Source organism: Astatotilapia calliptera, chromosome 17 (assembly GCF_900246225.1).
Source record: "Astatotilapia calliptera chromosome 17, fAstCal1.2, whole genome shotgun sequence".
NCBI lineage: Eukaryota > Metazoa > Chordata > Actinopteri > Cichliformes > Cichlidae > Astatotilapia > Astatotilapia calliptera.
The window spans coordinates 35,544,319-35,566,135 of NC_039318.1; the positions used below are offsets into that span (position 1 = coordinate 35,544,319).

General features: G+C 41.8%; 1 protein-coding gene across 3 annotated transcripts in view; it reads right to left on the minus strand.

Moving 5' to 3' along the window:
- The window catches only part of sox5 (SRY-box transcription factor 5), a 245,049-nt gene that overhangs the window by 108,986 nt on the left and 114,246 nt on the right, over positions 1 to 21,817 (minus strand). Inside the window, exon 1 of one of the 3 annotated variants that reach the window (XM_026147889.1) lies at positions 6,180 to 6,270. The exons of the other annotated variants lie outside the window; for them this stretch is intronic. Within the exon in view, the coding sequence (XP_026003674.1) occupies positions 6,180 to 6,205 (26 nt within the window). The 5' untranslated portion in view covers positions 6,206 to 6,270. Of the gene's footprint in view, positions 1 to 6,179; positions 6,271 to 21,817 lie in introns of those variants that run through there. 3 annotated transcript variants of the gene reach the window in all.

The window sequence follows — 21,817 nt, forward strand, 5'->3', positions numbered from 1 at the left end:
GCAAGAACTGGTGGTCAGTAAACAGCTCTTACTTTCCTTTGCAAGCTGCACAGTGCAGACATTTATGTTGAATAATGAATTGAAATATATCAGTTTGCTCCTTGAATTTGGCAATCAGATGATAGTAAAAGCGCAATCTGCTTGGAATGCGAATACTCCTCCAAATGTTGTACGATGTGTTAAAGGCAGTATAGCTTTCTTTTTCATTTTGCTTTTATTTTATCTTTTCCTATAATGAATGAGAAATAACATAACGTATATTTCTCCGGTGTTTAGCAGCAGGCATTGACATAAAGTAGGTATGAGAGAGGCAAAATGACGTTGTGTCACTTACAACAAATACAATAAAATGTTGTATTTAATGGTTAGCTTCAATTTGTCTCCTTAACATTCCGTATCAATGACTTTCATCAGCCCAGTGCAGTGTTATATGTAGGTGATTTTATAGGTTTATAAGCATTAAAGCTCTTTAAGTTAGGCCAAAGTTCTTCCCACCAGACGAGCAAAGGCGTATTCCTACCCTTAAAGATCATTAGAGTCAACACAGGCATAGAGGTTGCAGATTCACCTGTCCTGGTCGACTTTCACTGTCTGCTTTCCCACTGACAAATCATGTAGTCCGCTAAATCAGCCTTATCCATGCTGCTGGAACATCCAGCAGAGACACAGTAGAGACAGAGGATAGCTCTCAGTAAGCACTGACACAAAAGCTGGTTAATACTATTGTTCATGACACAGTGGCGTTTGGCACCGAGGCAGCATGTGTTTGTGTGTTCATATATATACATACAATTCCTTATGTCAACACACGTGTGTGTGTGTGCTTGCGTGTACGTGCATGTATCCGTATGTGCGTATCCACAATACTGGGCTGCAGTTAAGTGAGTAAATGCATTAAAAGGGCTGTTGCGGAGCCCTGCTCGCTCATTGCCCGAGATAATGAGGACGTTTTCTGTCTTCAGTTCAATCAGCACTCCCGGCTCTGTGAGACGGGAGAGCCTAGCAGATGCACGGCACGTAGCAGATGTGTGCTATTGGAGTGACATCTGAAAGTAAAACTCTAGAGCCTTTTTACGACATTGTGTGCTGCTGTTTAGATGCCCGCGATTTGCTGGCACCGAGCGATGGTGACAACAGCAACTCAGGGAACAAGCAAAGGCGCAAAAGAAAGAGGAGAGAGAAAAGGAAAAAGGCAAGGAGAAAAAGGGAGGAAATCTTTGGCAAGGGCCTCGTCTTTGAAGTGATTTGGAGAGAGATGACATACAAAATTAGAGAGTAGCATTTCGCCCTCTCCACTTTGACTACACATTAAACGCAACAGGGAGAAATTTTTCCCCACAAAGATAAATGGCGCAGGGGTGCGCCGCGGTCCCTAAACAACAAAGATTACCTTGTCTGCTCGCTTTCAGAATCTGTTAGGATTTCAAGCCGTTTGATTAAAGTTTTGTTGGGTTTGTTTCTGATTCAGGTACATATAACTTTCCAACTATTCAGTTCCAACTTTTCAAAAGCCAACTGGAAAAAAAAATTACTCTTTTTCTCTTCAATCATCTCTCAGCCAATCAAAAACAGATCCTTGGCCAAAAACACTTAAGAGGAAAAAATATATACAAAGTGTTTGTCGCATACAAAAGGCAAGAAATCTGAAAGAATAAATGGCGAGGATTTATAGAGGGACTTCTTTCATTGTATACTATAGAAAAGGGAGACTGTTTAATTGGACCAATAGTGTCTCGCTGGCTCTGAGTAACATGATAAGTAGCTGCTATGTTCAGATCCTATATGTCTGTTCATCTATATATGGCGGTGTATCAGAGTCATACGGTTTCCTTATTCTTTACTAACAAACAACTGCTATTTACTATTCATTGTGGTATAAATTTCACAAGGGTCAAATCAACAGGACAACTTCAGCCATAATTACTTAGAAACAAGATGCTTAAGTAGGCTGTTTCATACCACACCACGCAACACTTGCCTCTGTTCAGAGTTATTAAAAACAGTGAAAATTGCGTGAAAACAGAATATGTGAATAATGACGGCGGCGTTAATAAAACAAAAGCACGTGGAAGATTTAAATAAGCATCTGGAGTCGAGTAGAAGCAGCCATATACCACGCGTGAGTCACACAGAACGATCCTATTCTTCTGTGAAGAACAACGAGGTGCCCTAATTTATTTGTCAATTAAGCAAAAAGGAAACTTTTCAAAGCTCTGCAAAACTATTTTACCCCCGATTCCCACAAAAGGAGACAAAATGTATTCAAAGATATATTCACCATAAAGATAAAGATCCAATTTAGACGGTGTGTAGGTGAATGTTAAACAGATTAGTGGGCACACTTGGTGAACATAAGAGCATTCTTCATTCACACGAACACACACACACATATTTATTTGTGCCTTTGAAAATGATGCATTGTGTGAACATATATTGTATAGTGCGAGGCCGATCTAGAGGGAGTTTTATTGTTGTGCCCACGGGAGCAGATGTCACTGGCACTAACTCAATACTTTCTCTCATTCTGTCTCTGTTTGCTCTCATGCTGCGCTCCTCTCTCCCTCTCTCTCCATCTCGGGGTGTGTTTTTCTATCCGTCTCCCTTTTTTTGCTTGGACCAGATGGAGAGATGCTCTGCTCCAAACCTTTCTCACTCAGGATCACAATGCTCTCAGTCATGTGATCCGGTCTGCTATTTCCTGCCTCTCTCTCTCTCTCTGTCGCTTTCTCTTTCTATCCATAAGCGCTCGTTCTTCGCCTTCTTTCTCAGTATCCTCTCCCCCCTGACAAAGCCTGACAAAGGCCTTTCATTTCTTCTAGCCTGCTTGTCCTCTGTGTGTTTGTACTGTACCAAAGTAGTCTCCCTCTCTCATTGTATTCTCTCTCTCTCTTTGCAAAGAAGGTGTCTAGGGGCTGCGGGGGCCCTGCTCTGAGACAAGGGGCCTGCCTCGGCTCAGCGAGGGAGGTGGCAGGGGTGGGAAGGGGTCTGTGTGGTGAGTGAGAGAACGAGGGGAAGAAGAAAGAGCAAAAGCGACAGAGTATATTATTTCATTAACTGCTTTGGAGCTCGGCAGGGATTGGGGAGTAAAACCTTGCAGCTCTGTGTGTGACAAGGGCGCGACCTCCCGCAACCTGGGAACTCAATCCACACACATTGCGCCGCTTTCATCTGATACTGGGGGTGTGTGAGAGCTCTCAGTCACTGGTGCTGGCTGGCTCGCTGAGGGTGCTAAGCTTTTTAGTCAGGGCCTGCTGAACGGAGGAAAGGTGGCGAGAATGACGGAGGGAAGGGACGCGAGAGGAGGAGGAAAGGAGGGAAGGTAAAGTGACTAGAGTAGGGAGGGTAGGTAAGGAGAGGACAGGGGGGGTTTGCCTGAGCCCCGGTAAGACAGAATTGGGCATTGTCGCCGAGCAGAGTAGAGCCGAGCTAGCCCATTCTGTTGATCTGAGCAGGATCCCGGAGAAAACAAAACTGCATTGTTCCCCGCAGATGGAAGCCAGTGTCTCCTGGGTAACAGCATTAATCTCCCCTTTTCTCCTGCTTCCTCTCTTGTCGGGGCCATAATCGGTGGGCTCCTTTCAGCAGCCGAGCCAGCCTCAAAGCCCAGGCTCCTAACTAGCCTCCTAATTAGCTGCAATTACAATGAAGACAACATGATGAGATAATAGAAATTTGCAAAATAATGACATACCACGGGAAAATATTCCTCCTCCCCAAGCACCATTTTTTTCCCTCCGGGAGAGGCACAATGGAGAGCCGGGGCCCTTTTCTGAAAGCGGGGAGCTCAGAAAAATGGTGGCGCATTATGTGGCATAGAACCCTATTGTCTGCCTTCTGGTTGCTTCAATCAACAGGCCATTGTCTGGCTGCTTAAATCAAAATGACTCAAATATGGGCTCCGTAATGATGCCCTCTCAGCACCGCATACTGAACACAGAGACAGATTGAGGGAGAGAGGAGAGGAGCTAACCATGCAATGTAACGCAGGGCAAAATAATTAAGATGAGGTAAGAAAAGGGCCCGATCATCAAATATCCCAAAGTGTTGAAAATCAGGTGGGAACAACAGAGAGCAAGGAAATCAGCAATGGGACTGCCATTGACATTACACAGTAGTTTTCATCTGGACTTGTTACACATTAAATATTTCTGAGTACAACACGTCACAACTTCATGAAATCGAACGTGACAGCGAGTGAAGCAGTAGGAAAAAGGTGGAAAGACAGAAGCGGAATAGCAGGATAGAGGGAGGAGGAAGATGATAGAGGGAAGGAGGAGACTGAGGTAGACAGCAGGTGGTAGTCATGCACAGAGGAACATTTTTAACAACTCTGATCGGTAACGAAGGACAGAGTTACTTTTCTATTAAAACACTTTACTTAGAAGAAGAAAACCGATGGCATGTTTACTCTTTGCTTTTCTATATGCTTTGTTATAGCTGCTGTGAATACTATCAGTCCTTTTGTTGGTTGTTTTTCAATATAACTAACATTAAAGTGTTAATAACTTGTGTAAATTAGATATAAATAAATATTAAGGAGCTAGGATTTTTAATGGAATACAGTGACCATCACTCCTGTGTTCCAGTGGCCATGCTATTGTAACAGATTGTTGTGTTGGAATAGCTTTTGTTGGTCACAGAACAAATAGTGTGGCTAGGTTTGTCCATCATAATGGGTTTAATGATAGTCTTAAAATATCCCATAAAAAGATCTCTTCTATCCAAAATTCCAAAAACAGACTGACCGTAATAAGAACAGGAAGAGAGACAGAACTTTCTCTGCTCCCTTTCAGTTATTTTCATTCCCGTCCTTTTACTTGACAAAATTCAGACGTTTTTGGTTTGTCTGGAATAATAATTCAAGCATAAAAATACTGGCATGAACCAGTGTTGTGTCTTCACGTGACAGATATGTTATATGTCAAGGAAAAACTATACTTTAAACTGTATCTTTGTTCTCAGTTTTTTTTGGTTGAATATATGGAACATTTAAAGATATAAAATAAAATAGCATTTCTGTACCAACAAGGCTGGCCTTTCAGTTAATCCAACTGCTGTTTACTGAAGCCTCATCATAAACGACCTCAATGGAAGGGAAACAGGGAGAAAATACTGAGGCATGCCAAATTACACAAGAACTGGACTGAGCGATGAATCAATTTAAAAGGAGCTCTGTCATGGTTTGGGGCTGCATTTCAGCCATTGGTGTTATGGATGTTATCACTGATCACTGGTCATATTTTGATCAACCACGCAACACCATCTGAAAAGCAGTTAAAGCATAGGTGGAAAGATAAACACAGGCCTCTCCGGTGCTCGGGCTTCAACAATATTGAAGAAGTGTGGGATCATCTTGATAGAGAATGGAACAAACATCCAAAGAAGAGCTGTCCTTCAAGAAGCCTGGAGAACTATTCCTGAAGACTACTTAAAGAAACTACACGACAGTTCCTCAAGAGAGTTCAGGCACTTTGGAAGAATAAAGGTTCAAGCTCTTTACAACAGTACAGATTCTGTTTTGGCCTTGCATCCTGTATTTCCATGTGTGTTTGCACATGTTTTAATAAACCACTGCAACTAATTACTCATTTCAAGAAATGAGGGACAGATCAAGACTTTTGCACAGTATTATACCCTAAAACTCTCTAGGTTGGAAAAAAAAAAACACCCGACAAGTCCTCAGCTGGCACTTCTATTAAACAGTACATGCAAAACACCAGACACAACACTCAAGAGGAGACTACTGAAGGCTGGCCTTCTACACAGGGTTGTTAAGAAAAGGCCATATGTGACCTGACCAAGAGCAGGACAAGATTAGAATGAGCAAAAGCACACTGGAGCGAGAAATATCGAAAGATGAAGGAGAGTGAGTGTGAGGCCAAAGTCTGAGGATTGGTACTGGATAAAACAAAGATTATCACAATGCTATGACATGCTGCTTGAGTCGAGTGAGTTTCCTCTAACCACAGGATAATTACCCAAAAGACAGCTTCAAACTCTGTAGGAACTATTTAGAAGAGTAGTTTGTAGTTTGTACAGTTTGCTCTGAGAACAGTGAAGTTCAAGGAAGTATAAAAACCCCCAACTTTGGTATTTTCTTTGGATCAAATATATTTTCTTTTCTCCTGAAGTATTATTTTTAGCAAATAATTAACATGAGAGGCGACTTTCTTTCTCACCTGTCTTCAGGCTCGGCGTTCTTCATAGCTCTCGACTTCTAGCAGGTTTGTGGGTCTGAAGCAGTCTGTCTGACACAAACACACAGCAAGACTGACATATTGACAGACAGATAGGCAGAAAAACATGCAGACAGACAGAGAGACAACAGACATATGGACAGACAGACAGGCAGATGGACAGAAGGGCAAAGGTTAATATGCAGGAGAAGGGCTGAGAGTGTGTGAATCTGTGCATGAATGTTGGGTGTGCATGTGTGTCATGACAGCTGGAAGCTTGTGTTGTGAAGCTGAACACCTGAGACTGGCACAAACACAAACACACATCCGCACTACGACAGTAGCACATAATTTTCTTTTTCGTTTTTTTCCATTAAATGTGATGTTAATTAATCCTGGTCTCTTGTAGTTTTAATCCCTGTGGCTTCTTCACTGGATACCAGATAATGCCATCACTACCTTTTGCCCTCACATGAAAAAATACATACAAAGCAAAATGGATTCCTTCTGAAATGACAAACTTTATTTATATTTATAAAGCTTGCTAAAATTTTTATATCAGCCACTCGTAGATCCCCAACATGACAGATCTGCGGATCAGCTTATTTGCTGAGTTCATGTGCTTCAAAGTCTGGTTTGACGTTGAAGTTAACCCTCGGAAGTCAACACTAAACCACCATCCAACAGCCAGCAACCTCCTACAACCACTTGCCAACCTGTCAGGGAATATACATTTTTCCCTAGCGACCAGTGTTTTTCAAGGAATTGCTGACTAGTCTTCTAGCGATGTGTTACCGAGGCCTAGACAAAGAATTTAAATGTATTTACAGTGCCTATTATAAAGTGTTACCCAGCTGAGATGTACATGAACCAAACATGTTAATTGTAATCTCATGTGACTGATCTGCACCATTTAAAGTAAAATGTTCTTTCACAATTCCTTATAGTAAAGTGGACCGGAATTTATATAGCCTTATCTAGTTTAGGCTTAGTACTCAAGGTGCTTTTGCACAGCAAAACCCCAACTGTCATTCAGACAGCTAGAGTGATTAAACGATTAGCAGTTAGTGATGCAGTTAAAAACTTCAGGGTAATCCCATTGAAAGATGCTGGTATTAATCTGCCGGGTGTAGGAGGTCACAGGCAGAGGTGCAGCAACCTTAAAAAGCAGAAGCTTCGTTACCTCTTCCTAAACACAGAGGAGTCCTGTTGAGTAATTAGCTTGTGTCAGATAAGTTGACAAGCTCGTTAACACGCCACATCATCCGATACTGCCGCCTTTGTTTGTGTAGGCTTCTGAGAGGAAGTTAGCAGTCTAATTAGCATAATTACAACTGCTGATTTATATGGGTGTAATTAGCAAGCAGATTTCTGCATGTTGTGGTCTGATGGAGATATGCTGCTGCGAAGGAAGAAGCTGGAGACCAGATTCTCTTACGCTTTGCAGTATGCCAGAGTCATGTACACACAGTTCTTTTAGTCCTCCACACACATATGGATAAATACATTTAGTACAAAGATGGTTAAAAATAAATACATATATGTCTAAACTGTACATACACACCAGTCACTTCCCTCTAAATATTTTCAGAATAATAGCAGCAGGAGAACATTGAAACTTTTTGCCTCCATTAAAGGTGAATAAATCTAACAAACGGTTTTCGGAACCTCTACTTAAAGCATACCAGTTTGGTTTTTTTGATACCAGATTACATGGTCTGAATCCCCGTCAGGAGATTTAAAGATTCTTCAAAATAAATTTCACGCGCCTAATAAAGAAGCACTTTGAGTGGAGGCACTGAGAGAACAAGAATGGAGGAACAAAACAGAGGCATGATCCGTCTGACAACTTGGCCTTAATTGCACCAGACGTTCACAGTAGGACAGTGAATTAGTGCAGTTACCTCTCATCACTACTGTAAAAGCCCGGGGTCAGTAGATTACTGTACCACACTCACATACAGCATAGACGTGCTAATACACACAGTGCCGGGTGCTGTCTGGTGATCTTAGCAGTTTTCTAGGTGACATGGGGTGAAATTGGGGTCAAAATGAATCTCAGTGCCAAACCAGTTAACACAATAATGTGGACACTGGGAGTGTCCTGGTGGGGCACCATGCTAAGACTTATTTTGTCTGCCTGGCATGGCAGAGGACAAACCTCTTATTTAATCATCAAGGATTCTCTCATGAGCCAGAAAGGTGTTACTCTAATTGGAAAAGGGTAAAGTGTAAAGATAAAATGATGCATTTTAAAGCAGTGTGTGTATCAACTAAACTCAGACATGGGTGGACAGTTAGTTACTTCACTCCTACAGAAGAAGGACAAAAATGTAAAAAACTAAGAATTTTCTAGCATACAAGAGCAACAAGACTGCATCGTCAGATGCTTCTTTTTTTGTCATGTAATAATGAATTGAAGCTTTTAAGAAATAACAATATATAACAAGTTAATGTGACAAAACAATATCACAGTATAAAAACTAAAAATCTTGTTATAAACTAGAAAGTAAGTCACAGGAGCCCAAAAATTCTGAGGATTATGAAAAATGACCTGAAACATAGTTTTTTTTTCTCCCCTCTGTTTTTGCTGGTTTGTCAGGATAAATTCAGTCGCTATTTGACTTACAAGCGAATCATTTCAGCTTTATTAAATCTATGGAACAACATCTATCTCATGTGACCCTATGAAGGGTTCCCAGCCCTCACAATCGCGAACTATTGCCCTCTAAGACTCATTACAAATCATAATTAGAGGGTTTTTTTTTATTTAAATTGATGTCTTTAGCCTCTTATTATTATGCAGCATGATTTAATCTCAAATATTGACAAACAGAATTAGCAAATAAGAGGATCCTGATTCCAGGTAAGTTGAGAGTCACATGCTGTAAATGTCATCGAGATGACAGTATGCATCAGTTTAAGTCCTGGCATGTATTTACACATGCACAGATTTCCTTTTAGCCCGTGTTCGTGCCCTGGCCACACACACAGACACACACAAGCAGGGACCAGTATAAAGGCCTGATTGATTTCCTCACACACACACACACCAATGGATTGGGATGTGTGCATTTGTCACTGAACATGCGTGCATGTAAGTTGTGGATTGACTGTATTAATTAATGCAGTGCAGATGAGTCCCCTCTGAGCTGTCTAATTAGACATTAGCATGGAGATGTAATTACCTGAGAGGGCTCAACACGTTTCACTTAACTACTCTCCCTCCTGCATGGCACACTGAGCAGGTAGGGCTCAGGCTGACTGGTTTGTGCGTGAAAACGCCGATGTACTGTACTGAATGTGTGAATTTGGCTGCATTTTAAATGGAGTTTTTATGCTCTTTCAGATGCAGATGGTAGCAGTAGATTGCAAAGACCTAATTGATCTGCTCCTAAAAACAAGCTCCCCTTGTCCATCCCTCTGTCCCCTACTCTTTGTCAATCATTCTTTCTTTTTCTTCCATCTGTGATACACTGTAGCAGGTCATCCTTTTTTCCTTCCCCTCTCTTGAGTAGAAGTGCATTAGGCTTCTCTACTGAGCGACATAGGTTCGATTCTTGATCAATATCCACCACTCTACTGGCGGAAGAAAAATAAAAGGTCCCTCTCTGCTCTTCAGTCTCAAAAAGCCTCCCTTCCTCTTGGAGGAGAGAAAGAGAGCCCAGATCTGTGAGATCTGTTTGCCAGCGTCACCATAGCAACCATCACTGCCAACCTTGACACTGGAGTTGCATTGTCTGGGACCCTGACATTAGATAAATAAATTACACAAACCTTTGCTCAAATATCAGATAAATACATACAAAAAAATGCAAAAAATCAACAAATTTCTACAGTCTTTGATCAAAATAATCCAAAAATGAATGCATAAGCATGACGCACGATTTTATATGCATGTACAAACACAAAATCATCCACAACCAAACACACACTAAAAATTTGCCATCCTCTTTGATAAAAACAGACTGTTAGGCTGAGCTCAGAGGAGACTGTCAATACAAGACAACAGATTGTGAGAACCCCATGAACTCCAATACAGCCTGCAACACACCTCTTAGAGCACCAGGAAGAAATCTATGGGCTGCTGCAAGCATTGTCTTCTTATCTGTAGATGGTTCTGTCCTGCTTCCTATGAGGATCAATAGCATTAGCATGTCTGACAGAGAAAGAGAAAGACAGCCAGAAAAAAACAAAGATTAGAAGAAAAACATGCTACAGCCGACTGCTGCTCTTTGTCCAGAGTCCAAAAGTCTTTTAAAAAGATGATTAAAAAATATACGTTTTTCTTTTAAATGGGATGAACCAGCATTAAAAGCAAACTGATTCTGGTACAGTGTTTAGTTAAGGGAAAATAAGATTTTTTTAAACTAACCCGATGAGGCTAACAGGACTGACACAACTACAATAATGAAAGCAATGTCCAATAGCCAAAAAAGCAAGTATAGTAGTATGGACATCACCCAGTTTTGTGAAAGATGGAGACAGTAACACACTGTATCTAAATGAGAGTATTACATCTGAAATAATTAAAAAGAGTACTCATTTAACTTAAACAGTTAAAGCTATCAAAGACACCAAGAGCACACAAGTTAGCTCACGGCTCTAAACAGCTGTGGTGACACGGATGTGCTGCACATCATGAACAATAAGCAGCAATACAACTTGCTGGCATGGCTACAGCTAATGACAATTCAGATGACACAGCTACGGGCGGTACCACAGAAGAAGCGACAATTGATGTAGTTTTATAAATAAATCAGTTCAAATTCTGACGGGAAAATACAAAATGTGACAAAGTCGGGCAATACATTGAATAAGTCACAGCAAATTTCTGTTAATTATTACCAAGGTGAGACTATGAACCAACAATCGCAGAAGTTTCTACAGAGCTGAATTTCAAGTTCTTGCTTAGCTGCTGACTTTATCTGTTTACAGTAGATGCTAGCTCCTACGGAGGAGCCTATCCAAGCTGCCGCTGAATAAGAAGCCGGCCACAAGACACCTATGATCAAATCCAGGGTCACCAGTTAGCCTAACGTGCATGCATCTTTAGACATGCAAACTCGACACAGCAGGATCCAAGAGAGTCGGCTCGCTCAGACCCTCTTGCTCAAGATTGTTTGAGGGTGCTAACTACTGCAGCACCACGCTGCTTGCCATTAAACCACATTATAATATAATGAGCTGAAAAAATGTTAAAGAGCTCAGCAAATCCTAGAGATAATAAATAAGCATGTGGTCCAGTCTTGATGCTGATTAGTTCAGTTACCAATGTATACTTTTTAAAACAGGAAACTAACTGATTTACACAGAGAATAAAGGGAGATATTATGATAAAATGCTTTGGTTTATATGTACCCCCAAAAGTATGAAAACAGTCTGAGGTGACCTATTTTCCATACTGAATGTTTCACGGCTGTTATTCAGCTGGTCAGGCTAAGATAAATTGAGTAAAAAGTTTTGATTCCCCAACACTAAAGTGGTGGCGGCTACAAGAGAATGCTAATGGAATCGTGAAGCAGCTTATCATGTGAATGAGAACAATAATGAGGAGACAAAGCAGAGACAAATCCATTGTAAGTGAGGTGGAATTATGTCGGCTCAGTGGATTATAAAAGGCCTTGATCCAGTGGGAGTTGAAAAACATGGCGTCTGTTCTCACACATTTTTACACGCGCACACATTCGTGCACGCTACAGCATGTCAGAAACACGCACACAATAATACACACTAACATCAAAACACACATATGCATAACACACAACTGTACACACACAGAAATAACCACAAAGACATAAACGTCAAACCTTGATATCTACTCGTGCTGCCAGATAATTGAATTAATTCAGCCGAGGAACAACTTCACAGATTAGTGACTTAACTTTCCAATAATAAGAAAAAACTCAGCCACGCGTGATAATTACATTTGTCTCAAATGAGGGCAGCCGTCGAAATGGATCATGTATTGCCATGCGTCCACAGTTTAACCCACACGCTCGCATGCACACGCACAGACACCTCCCCTAAGTGGCTGTGAGATAAAGACATTTTTACAATTGGAAAACAGAAGAAAGGCAGTGTGTGTGAACGTGGTTTCAGTGTATTTGCTGCAGATACATCAGGCTTCATTACTTCAATATGGAATATGGTATGTATGCACTGTCTATGTACTGTCAAATTTCTGCTTGCCTTTTATTCCTTCAAGTAGTTCTCTTAGTTCTGATTAAAGGGCAGTTGTTTCTACCACTATATTTTAATGCTATGGGGTACCATCACCAGCTGCTCTCCTAGGCTGTGATGCTGGAGTTCTTCAGACCGCTGAATTCAAGCAGCTGGATGACATTAAGGACCAACAGCAGCAACTTGGCTAGCAAGCTAGCTGACGGTAAGTACCAAGGCTAGTTGGTAGCAACAACTCAACTTTCAAAATGAGAATGCTCTGCCCCTTTTACATCGGAAGCCAGACGTCAGAACTAGGAGTGAAGTCACTCCTGATTTGACATTGTTTCAAGTAGCAATAGTCGGAAAAGCAGGCTTTCTTTTGGTCCCTGGCAAGGTAAAGCCATTCATGCATCTCTAGCAGTACAATGCAATGCCTTCTTTTTTTTGCACTTAAAAACACAGCTGTGCCATTTTCATGGGTTGAGGCTGGTCAGAGCTCTTTGTGTGGCTTATTTAGTGCGGCACAAATAAACAACAGTGATAATACAGATTGCAAAAACCATAAAACCTGCAAAGTCGGGTTTGGCTTCTCGACTTTTCGAGTTGGAAATCCAACTTGGAATTTCAAACTTTATATGGAATGTAGTGTAAGAGTGAGGGGATTCAACCAAACCATTTATTGGGAGTAACACTAAGCAATGCTTTTTTCCCCCAAACTGTCTTAAACCTCATTTGGAAAAACCAAATTTAAAGCTGATAGATCATGTGGAACTTTAGTTTGCATAGCAATGCCAATCTGCTCATTGTCAGGCCCATCCAAATCCTCTATATTTTTGCTTGTGAAACAAGACGGAAAAAAACAGAATCCCAACTCTATCAGAGCCACGGCTGAGTCACAGTTCAACCTGTATTCAATTCAGCTGTGTCCAGTGAACAGTCAAGGTTAGAAATATGTGGCATCAGTGGCTGACCACACTAACCCTTTTCTAAAATCTATTAGAAAGCTTTCCAAGGAGTTAGCTGTTGTAGCAGCAAATTAAAGCTCATGATTGCCAAATTAAAGTGTAAAGTGAAAAGCAGTCCAAAAACTGTAACAAATTTAAGCCTTTACCTTAAACATTAAATGAGTTACAACAAATTCCCTTACTAAAGAGGTTAATTTTATCTGGATCTCATAAAAACAGCATGCATATACACACACAATCATCCAATCACGAGTAACGTCTTGCAGCGGACAGGCAGGTAGAGAGGAAGCTAAGAAAGGTGCCATGCCGTACTTCATAGTCCCACAACACTGAATTCTCAAACTGCAAAAACAAGCCATAAAAATTCCAGAGAGTTCATTGAAAACCTCTCTAGTTACCCTTCACTCCCCCCTCTCCTTCACCATCCCTCTCTTCCTCCCTCTTCTGCCTCTCCTATTTCTGTCTATTGTCAGTACAAAGCATCACATTCAGGCCCCAATGACTTCTCTTATGGCTGTGGTAGGCTAAACGGACAATGGCCGTATGGAGACAAAAGCTAGTTTATTAGGCTGAAGAGTGACAGAGTAACAGGCTGTTTGTGTGTGAGAGAGAGAGATGGAGAAGGAAAAGAGGAAGACAGAGAAAGAGTGGCCCTCTGCGTTCCATTGTGGCTGGACTCACATCTGGTGGCCATGTGTGACCGGAGCAGCAGGGCTAATGATGGGCTTCCTGAGGCCAGCTCAATTAGGCCAGGCCTCACCGGACTCCCAGAGAGAGAGAGGCAGAAAGAGAGATGACTATCGACATGCTGGTTTACCGTTTGTGTGTGTTTGTGTATATGAGTCAATCTCCACTATATACATTCCCCTCCTGCTTACGTGTGTGTGTGTGTGTGTATAAAGACAAGCGAGTCTTTCCTCTACTGATGTGTGTTTTCAGGCATTTGTGTACATGTAGTTCACCCTGACACACTCCTGATTTTCTTTTTTTTCTTTTTTTTAAACAAAACAACACCTCCCTTCAACACACATACACAAGCATGCGTACACACACCCTCCCTCCTAAGCAGGCTAAAACTAACGAACAAGCTGTAAAGCCATTAACGGTTAGGGCACTGCTTTGATGGCCCCAATATACAATTTCCAACACACTTAAAATTACACAGGGCAAGAGCTTGCAACCATGTCCTAAGGCATCTGTGCCCATATCTGTGTGTGATGTTTGGTATGCGTGTGTGAGTGTTACATTATGTACAAGTACAAGATCCCCCAGGGATCAATAAAGTATTCTGATTCTGAAGTAAGCACCAAATCAGGTGGGTTTCTGTGACAGTCCTTTATTATTCCTGGTTTGCAAACCGTTCACCCCAGAAGACACAGGCTGACAAATACAAACCTAATAAACAGCAAAGAAAAGCCCGTCTGTTTGTGTTAATAAAAGGCTTTATTGGGGAAATTTGATGCCAATTCTTCCCATAATCACGTGTTACTGGTCAGATGTGTATAATTAGTATTGCATAAGCAATCGCACAAACAAGAACTGGGGTTATTTGAGGCTTTGAGTTTTAGCGAAAGAAAAAGGACACAGGTTAAGGTTTCAAACATGATGCTAGTCTGCGTCCTGTGTGTGGTATACGGTGACAACACATGTTAAGGTTTCAAGATTTCAGTCAATTGCTTAATTTACGGGGTAATTTTGAGTAGATGGAAACACTAGTACTGTAGAGAGGAACAGTCCTACGAGAAGGAATTACTCCCAAAGCCATTACGCAATACGAATCAGCAGCACCCCGTGTGTAACAATTGAATTTCCTATTCTTTAATTAGTAAAATATGACACAAGGAAAGGAAGATATTATCATATGTTAAAAAACAGAAACTATCAGAAATCTACCTGGAAATCACACACACTTTGTCTAACAACAGGGCTCCCTCTGAACTAAAATATGTCATCTGGACAGCTTTTGTAGACTCTGAAATGCTCGTAATTGGGTACCATTTCATCCTTCTGCCCCTGGTTTTGTTTTTTCCTTCATGGCTTCCTCACTGATCAGGTCTTTGTTGTGGTGCTTCTCTATCATTCAGGTGTGGTCTGTGGTAAGAAACCCACTCCACTGTCCGTGACTGCAGCTGGTGATTGTAGTCCTACTTCTGGTCTAAAGAGCCACATTGCAAACATGAGAGACATTGCTTGGTTGTCTTCCCCTGACAATCTCTAGTGCTTTCTTACAGTTAAAATGTTGATGAGGCTGATAAAAGGATCTAAATGTGTGAGAACGTTCACGAGATCAAAGATTCAGTTTAGCTGCTGAAGACGAACTTGAACCCAGAAGCAGTTACTTGATCTTCTGTCCACATCACCTTCTCTCTCTCTCAAACATTAAATCAATAATAGTCAACTGCAGTGTTCGATCCCCATCTGTTTTCAGTGGCTTCTTTTGTGTGGCTTTACAGAAGGTTTCCGTGGTTACATGCGCTCCCTCTGTGGAGGGGAAGTGGTTCTTCAGCTGGAGAATCACAGGTTTCAGTCAGGCCATTACTGCCCCGTGTAGGCACCATGAAAGCTGATTATCATTTGCGACTGCTTCCAACCTTCCAAACACAGCTGTCTGTACCAGTGTTGTTCAACAGGTGTCTGTCAAGTGCTGAAAACACCTTCTGTGTGTCTAATAATTGTGTGCATGAAGCAAACCCACTAAGTTAATGGTGTCTGCTACCTGTGCTATTGTGGGATTCAAAGTGAATGACTGGATTAACTTTGGGTTACACTGTACTGCTAAAGGTTTGCTGTATTAGAATGTGATCCTTTCTGAATACATTTTTCTTGGTAATTTCTTGTAATGTCAATGTTGATGTGTAGCTGGTGGAAAATCTTGCCCTTTCAAAAGTGTAGAAATGTACAGACATGTGTAGTTTAGTTGCGTTTGGGAGGTGAAAACAGTTCAATGTGAAAGCACATGGGAACGGTAATTAGCTAAGATTTGCTAGCTCTCTTACACAATCTAGTGGTTGCTAGTTTTGGGGTCATAGCAGTCAGTGTGAGACACAGGCAACAAATAATACTTTGGTTAAGCTAACAATGTCTTATTTCATTAATTATAATAATAAAAAATTATTACAGGTTGTTACAGAGTGTGATGGGCGTGGTTTGTGGCACACCTGAGCTCTATCGGCTCATCACGCCGATCAACGTGCTGGCACCTGAGGACGTTGTTGTTGCTGTTGTTGTTGTTGCTGTTGTTATGTTGTGTGTGGCTGGCAGCTGAAAAGCTGCAGCCGAGTGTGTAAAACGACAACCGGGAAATAAAAGTGTATAAACTGAAGTATGCGGTCGGGTCCGTCGTCCTCCCTGTCACACAGAGATTAAAAGAAGCGCTGCAATATAAGCACAGCGGGGGAAAAGTTTGCTTGCAACACAACACACTAAAGTCTGACCGATATTAGCTATTTGCCAATCTAAGTATCTGTTTTTATTTCAGCTGACAATTAAATGGAAATTTAATTACATTTTAAAGTAAAGCAGAGACAACAGAAACACAACAGGGAGTGAACAGGAACGTGGGGAAAAAGTGAGAAGATGACATAGGAAATGGTCCAGGGTGGAATCAAGCCCCAGCTCCCTGCAGCCTTTTGGGATATGGATCTCCTGCTCAACACAGTAAGCTATAGCAGCACCCTAATGGTTCACTTTTAACCTTAAAAACAAGATTATACAAAACAACCACATGATCCTTGTGACTAAAGTATTCTCTCGCTTTCAATAAATAGAGCTTGGGAGAGTTATTTCGCTAAAGGTGAACTCAACATATTACTTCTTCCTAAAAGGGGTGGCTGTAGCTCAGGTGGCAGAGCAGGTCAGCCACTAATCAGAAGGTCGGTGGTTCGATCCCAGGCTGCCTCCTGGCTGCATGCCAAATATCCTTGGGCAAGATACTAACCCCGTGTTTGCCTACTGGTGGTGGTCAGAGGGCCCGGTGGCGCCAGTGTCCGGCAGCCTCGCCTCTGTCAGTGCGCCCCAGGGCAGCTGTGGCTACAATGTAGCTGCCATCACCAGTGTGTGAATGTGTGTGTGAATGACTGAATGTAGTGTGAAGCGCTTTGGGGTCCTTAGGGACTAGAAAAGCGCTATACAAATGCAGGCCATTTACCATTTACCATAAAAGGTACAAAATAACTTTTATAAAAAACACCCAAAACAGTTTAAAAATTACGCAGCATGGGCGAACAAAAGAAAAAGGCATCCAGCCATTAATGCCATAAAGCCGCATAATGTACACAAACACACACAGTAGGAGAGCAACTTTGCTGGTCATCAAGGACAAACTGTACCACCTGTTAACAAGGCTACAGCGGCAAACCACTGGCACTTCTTCCTTCAGTCTCATTCTCTGTCTCTACAGGAAATGAGCGGGCGAATAAGCAGACAGAGATAATTACAGGCCAAACAATAGCTGTCATTTCTTTCCACATCAACCTCCTGGCCCTACCCTCCCACCGACACAACACTGTTCACTGTAATCCGTGTCCACTTGGTGGACAGAGTGGCTTCATCCATCTATTCTGTTTGTTTGCCCCTCTCCTCTCTCCCTTTGCTTTGACAAAACAAAGCATGTTAACCTTGAGCTGAGAACAGCTTTCTGCTGGCGTCTGAGGAGATATTAAGAAGGTGATTAAGTGAGATTGATGGTACTTTAATTCCCCGACAAAAATAATGGCTCTTTCCTGTTGTTTAATCTTCAATCTTCATTAAATGAGGGACACTCAAGAGACTATGGTTTTTAGCCAAAAGAAGGCCACGCTAACAAAGGACACCATCAAGGATGGTATTTGCATGTTTAATCAAAATGAATTGTAATTGAAAGTCCAAAGGAGGGTTTGGGAATGCAGCAAACTGGAGCACGAAAACAAATTGTTTAAACATGTGAAGGTAATCCTTGATTCTTTTTTTGGAATTCAGAGCATTTGACTGCAATTTAGCCACAGCGTAATTAGAGCACAATCGTCTCCTATGCATATTACTATTGTGAATTTTATTTCCGCTGTTGGTTTGGGCCGACTTATGGATTTTTCTCGCTTCTGCGACCTTGTAGCCCAGGAAAGCTTATCAAACGAACTAAAGAAAAATAAATAAAAAGTTCTGTTTTCTTAACTTGAGAAAAAGTAACATTTTGGAGATAGAAAGTTGTGAAAAAACAAAACAAAAAACAAAACAAAAAAAAGAAACAAAAGCTATTTACATTTTCCCTGGAAGGTTCAGGACTAGTTTGAGAGTATGCTGAGGTTTGTGCGGCATTAGGTAAAATGCCCTATGACCTCCAGAACGCAGCAAGGTCCTGTGCGGGAGTTTTTGTTTTACACAAAAAAGATTTTTGTGTAAAACAAAAACTCCAGCACAGGTTCAGTTCTTTTTTTTTTTGGTGGATGGACTGTCCTTGAGCAAACCAGCAAACCCCTATCATTTCCCAAAGGCGCTGTCTCGAATTTGACCCTGCATTCTGACCTCCCAGTGGCGAGAGTCTAGTGAATATAATATTCTTACTTTTGGGTGATCAATTCCAAAAAAAAGAAAAGGCCAATAGAAGCAGCCTCGGTTTTTCTCTCCTACATGGAGGTCAGAACACAGGGTCAGCCGAAGAGCTACGCTCAAACAGCCGATAAGGATTCAGTGTCTTGCTCAAGGACACTTCAGCAGGGAGGGCAGATGCTGAGATTCCTTCAGTTCAAGAGCAGAGCCTTCACTAAATACAGCCCCCTGCTGCTCTCAAAGAACCCGCATGAATAATGTGTATTCAGTATTTCAGAACTCTGTAAACAAGCTTACCGGATGCTAATTATCAGATACAAGGTCTTACATTTAGGGTGACTGCTCAAGGTCATTTTATATCACGGGAAATCAAAAGAAGAATTAAATAACAGAATGAAGAGAATGCAGGCTTTTTATTTGACAACAATAAAATAAACTGTGGCATAAATCTCTTCAACATTTAAATCGAAATCCAAACTGTGCTCAAAGTCTCAAAAACGGGATAAAGAAAGTAAGTAAGAGGCTGTAACGGATATATTAAACTAAAGACTTAATTTAAACCCGTTACAGAAAAACTGGTAAAGAAAATGGCAGTTTACTTCCATCCCCTTTGTGTCCTTTTCTATATTTTTCTATCAGTGACATTCAGTCAGTTTTGTGTGGTGGCCTAATGACTGACTGCAAATAGATGGACTGTCAAACAGCACATTTAGATGAAAGGGGTCCTGTCGTGTCGCGCCGACATTTTGACACCATATCTGTGCATGTATAAGCGAGCTAGTTTGCTTCCGTGCGTGGGTGTGTGTGTTTGTGCATAAATACACGTGATGAATTGACTGCAGATTCGTCTATAATCGTCTCTCTGTACAATAGAGGCTATAGCAGCCACAGAAACAATCCTTTTAATCTACTGCATCTTTCGCGGCATCTCAGTCTGATGTCCGACTGCACAAAGAAAGGTTGGGGAGGGCTCGGCTTGGGTGGGTGGAACAAACAACTGGGATGTGCTGTCTCTCTTCCTCTAACACTCCCTCCCTCTCATTGGCTTCAAGGTCTGCTTTGGCGTGGAGTTACAGTTAGTTTACTCACCATCAAAGCAAACCCAAACTTCTGAGTTCTCTAATAGAGTTATGTGTGTACATGCTCCATGTGCTGGTGGACAGAAAATGAACGATTGGAGTCTCTCTTTTTTTTTTAACAACTTCCTAGCAAATGAACTGCACCAGCAGAAACTAAACCAACTTTCTTAAAAAGTTCATCCTATCTGTCATCCTTTCTTCTTTAGTCTGTTGCTTCTTCATCTATTTTCTATTTATCTCTTCCTCTGTCATATCCACACTCACACACAGTACCAGCCGCAAGTTTGAACATTTAATAATCGTTTCTGCCTTCAAATCATTCCCTGTACTAAACCCATGCCTACCAAATAGTGCCTAATCTAGCTCATCCTCCTGAGTTCAATGCAGTTTATCAGCAAGAGATGAGGGAAAAAGAGCTGCTAGAAAAGGTGGGGGTGGGGGGGGGGGGGGACCTAAAGGAGAATAGAGCAAGAGGAGAAGGGAGGAGGAGAGAAGGGGTCAGCAGAGGTAGAGAAGAGTAGATGAATGCAACCCCTGTTCCTTAAACAAGGCCTGGGTAAACAGGAAGTACAGCTGTGCTTTCTGTCCCCGTCCCTGTGACTCTCTGTCTTTCACCTCCTGCACCTCCCTCCTCGGCCTGTCCAAAAATACACAGCATTCCTCCTAGAACACAATTACGTTTCCCTTATCTGATACTCTTAACTTGTGAATATAATAATGCACAAAAGCCAGTAAAAATGGAAGCAAACACAAATAACAAAGGTCTTGTAGAATATCTCGTTGCCATCTCGTCACATGGTGAGGAGTCATGATAGTTGGCAATCTAGACACGCAGCTCCCCTTGGTGGGCCCTAATCCCCCTATTTCTTTAAGAGAGAGAGGGAGTAAAGAGGAGGAGAAAGGAGGCATTGTGGTTCGAGACAGTGCAGTAAAAAGAGGAGCGTACAGTACCAAATTGAGGTCGCAGCAAGACAATGGCTGCCCTTCACTGGCTCATTCACACACGGTCTCCACACAGCTCTATCAAATGCCTCTTTCTTTTCTTCTTCCCCTCTTCTGGTCTGTTCTTTCTCTTTCTTTTTCTCACGTCCGCCTTTCTTCTCCTCATCACAGAGGGATGGGGGATAATGAAAGGCCGGCTCACCCAGGCTGTTCTGGGGCCCATTGCAGAGAAGAGGACCCCTCTCCCTCTCTCTTCTCTCTCAGTCCCTCCTGCTTTTGTCACTGGGTGCCTTCTCATCTTCTCTGTTCAATGCCTTACACTAACTCCACCCACAGCTTTTGTTTTGGAGGGGAGAATGCATAATTCAGCACGATGCATAAAGGTATCGAGAAAAAAAGAAGAAGAAAAACGGCACAATCACACCTTGAAACCCATTTCTGATTTGTGTTTAATGCCTTAATTAAAGAACACATCCACATGGAAAGGGTTAATATGAGCAAGGTAAAATTCAAGGAAAGTACAAACCATTTGGGGTTAAGAACAAAGTGGATTTTGCAGCATGTGCTGCCAAAAGAGTAAAAATCTTCAGCACCTGTGGCTGTTGATGCTGTTGGTGAGCACAGTGCTGAAGATGATGGGAGGGAGACGGTGCAGTGGGATAGTGTCACACTCCATGCACTCGCTGGTTTTGGCTTTCATCTCAGTGCAATATATTCGTTTGTGTACGCTTTACATTTAACATGGTTTATATACGTACTCAGGATGATCAGCTGTGCTGTGCTCTTTTTAAAATGTATGTCATATACTTTAGAGCCCCCTTTGCCTTCAGAACTGCCTTAATTCCTCAGAGATCGTGGTGCATATTACCACGATGACTTCAGACGGTTACTGGAGATTTTTTTTAGTTGCACATCCATGATGCCAATTTCATGTTCCGCCACATCCAAAAGGTGATGTACTGGCTTG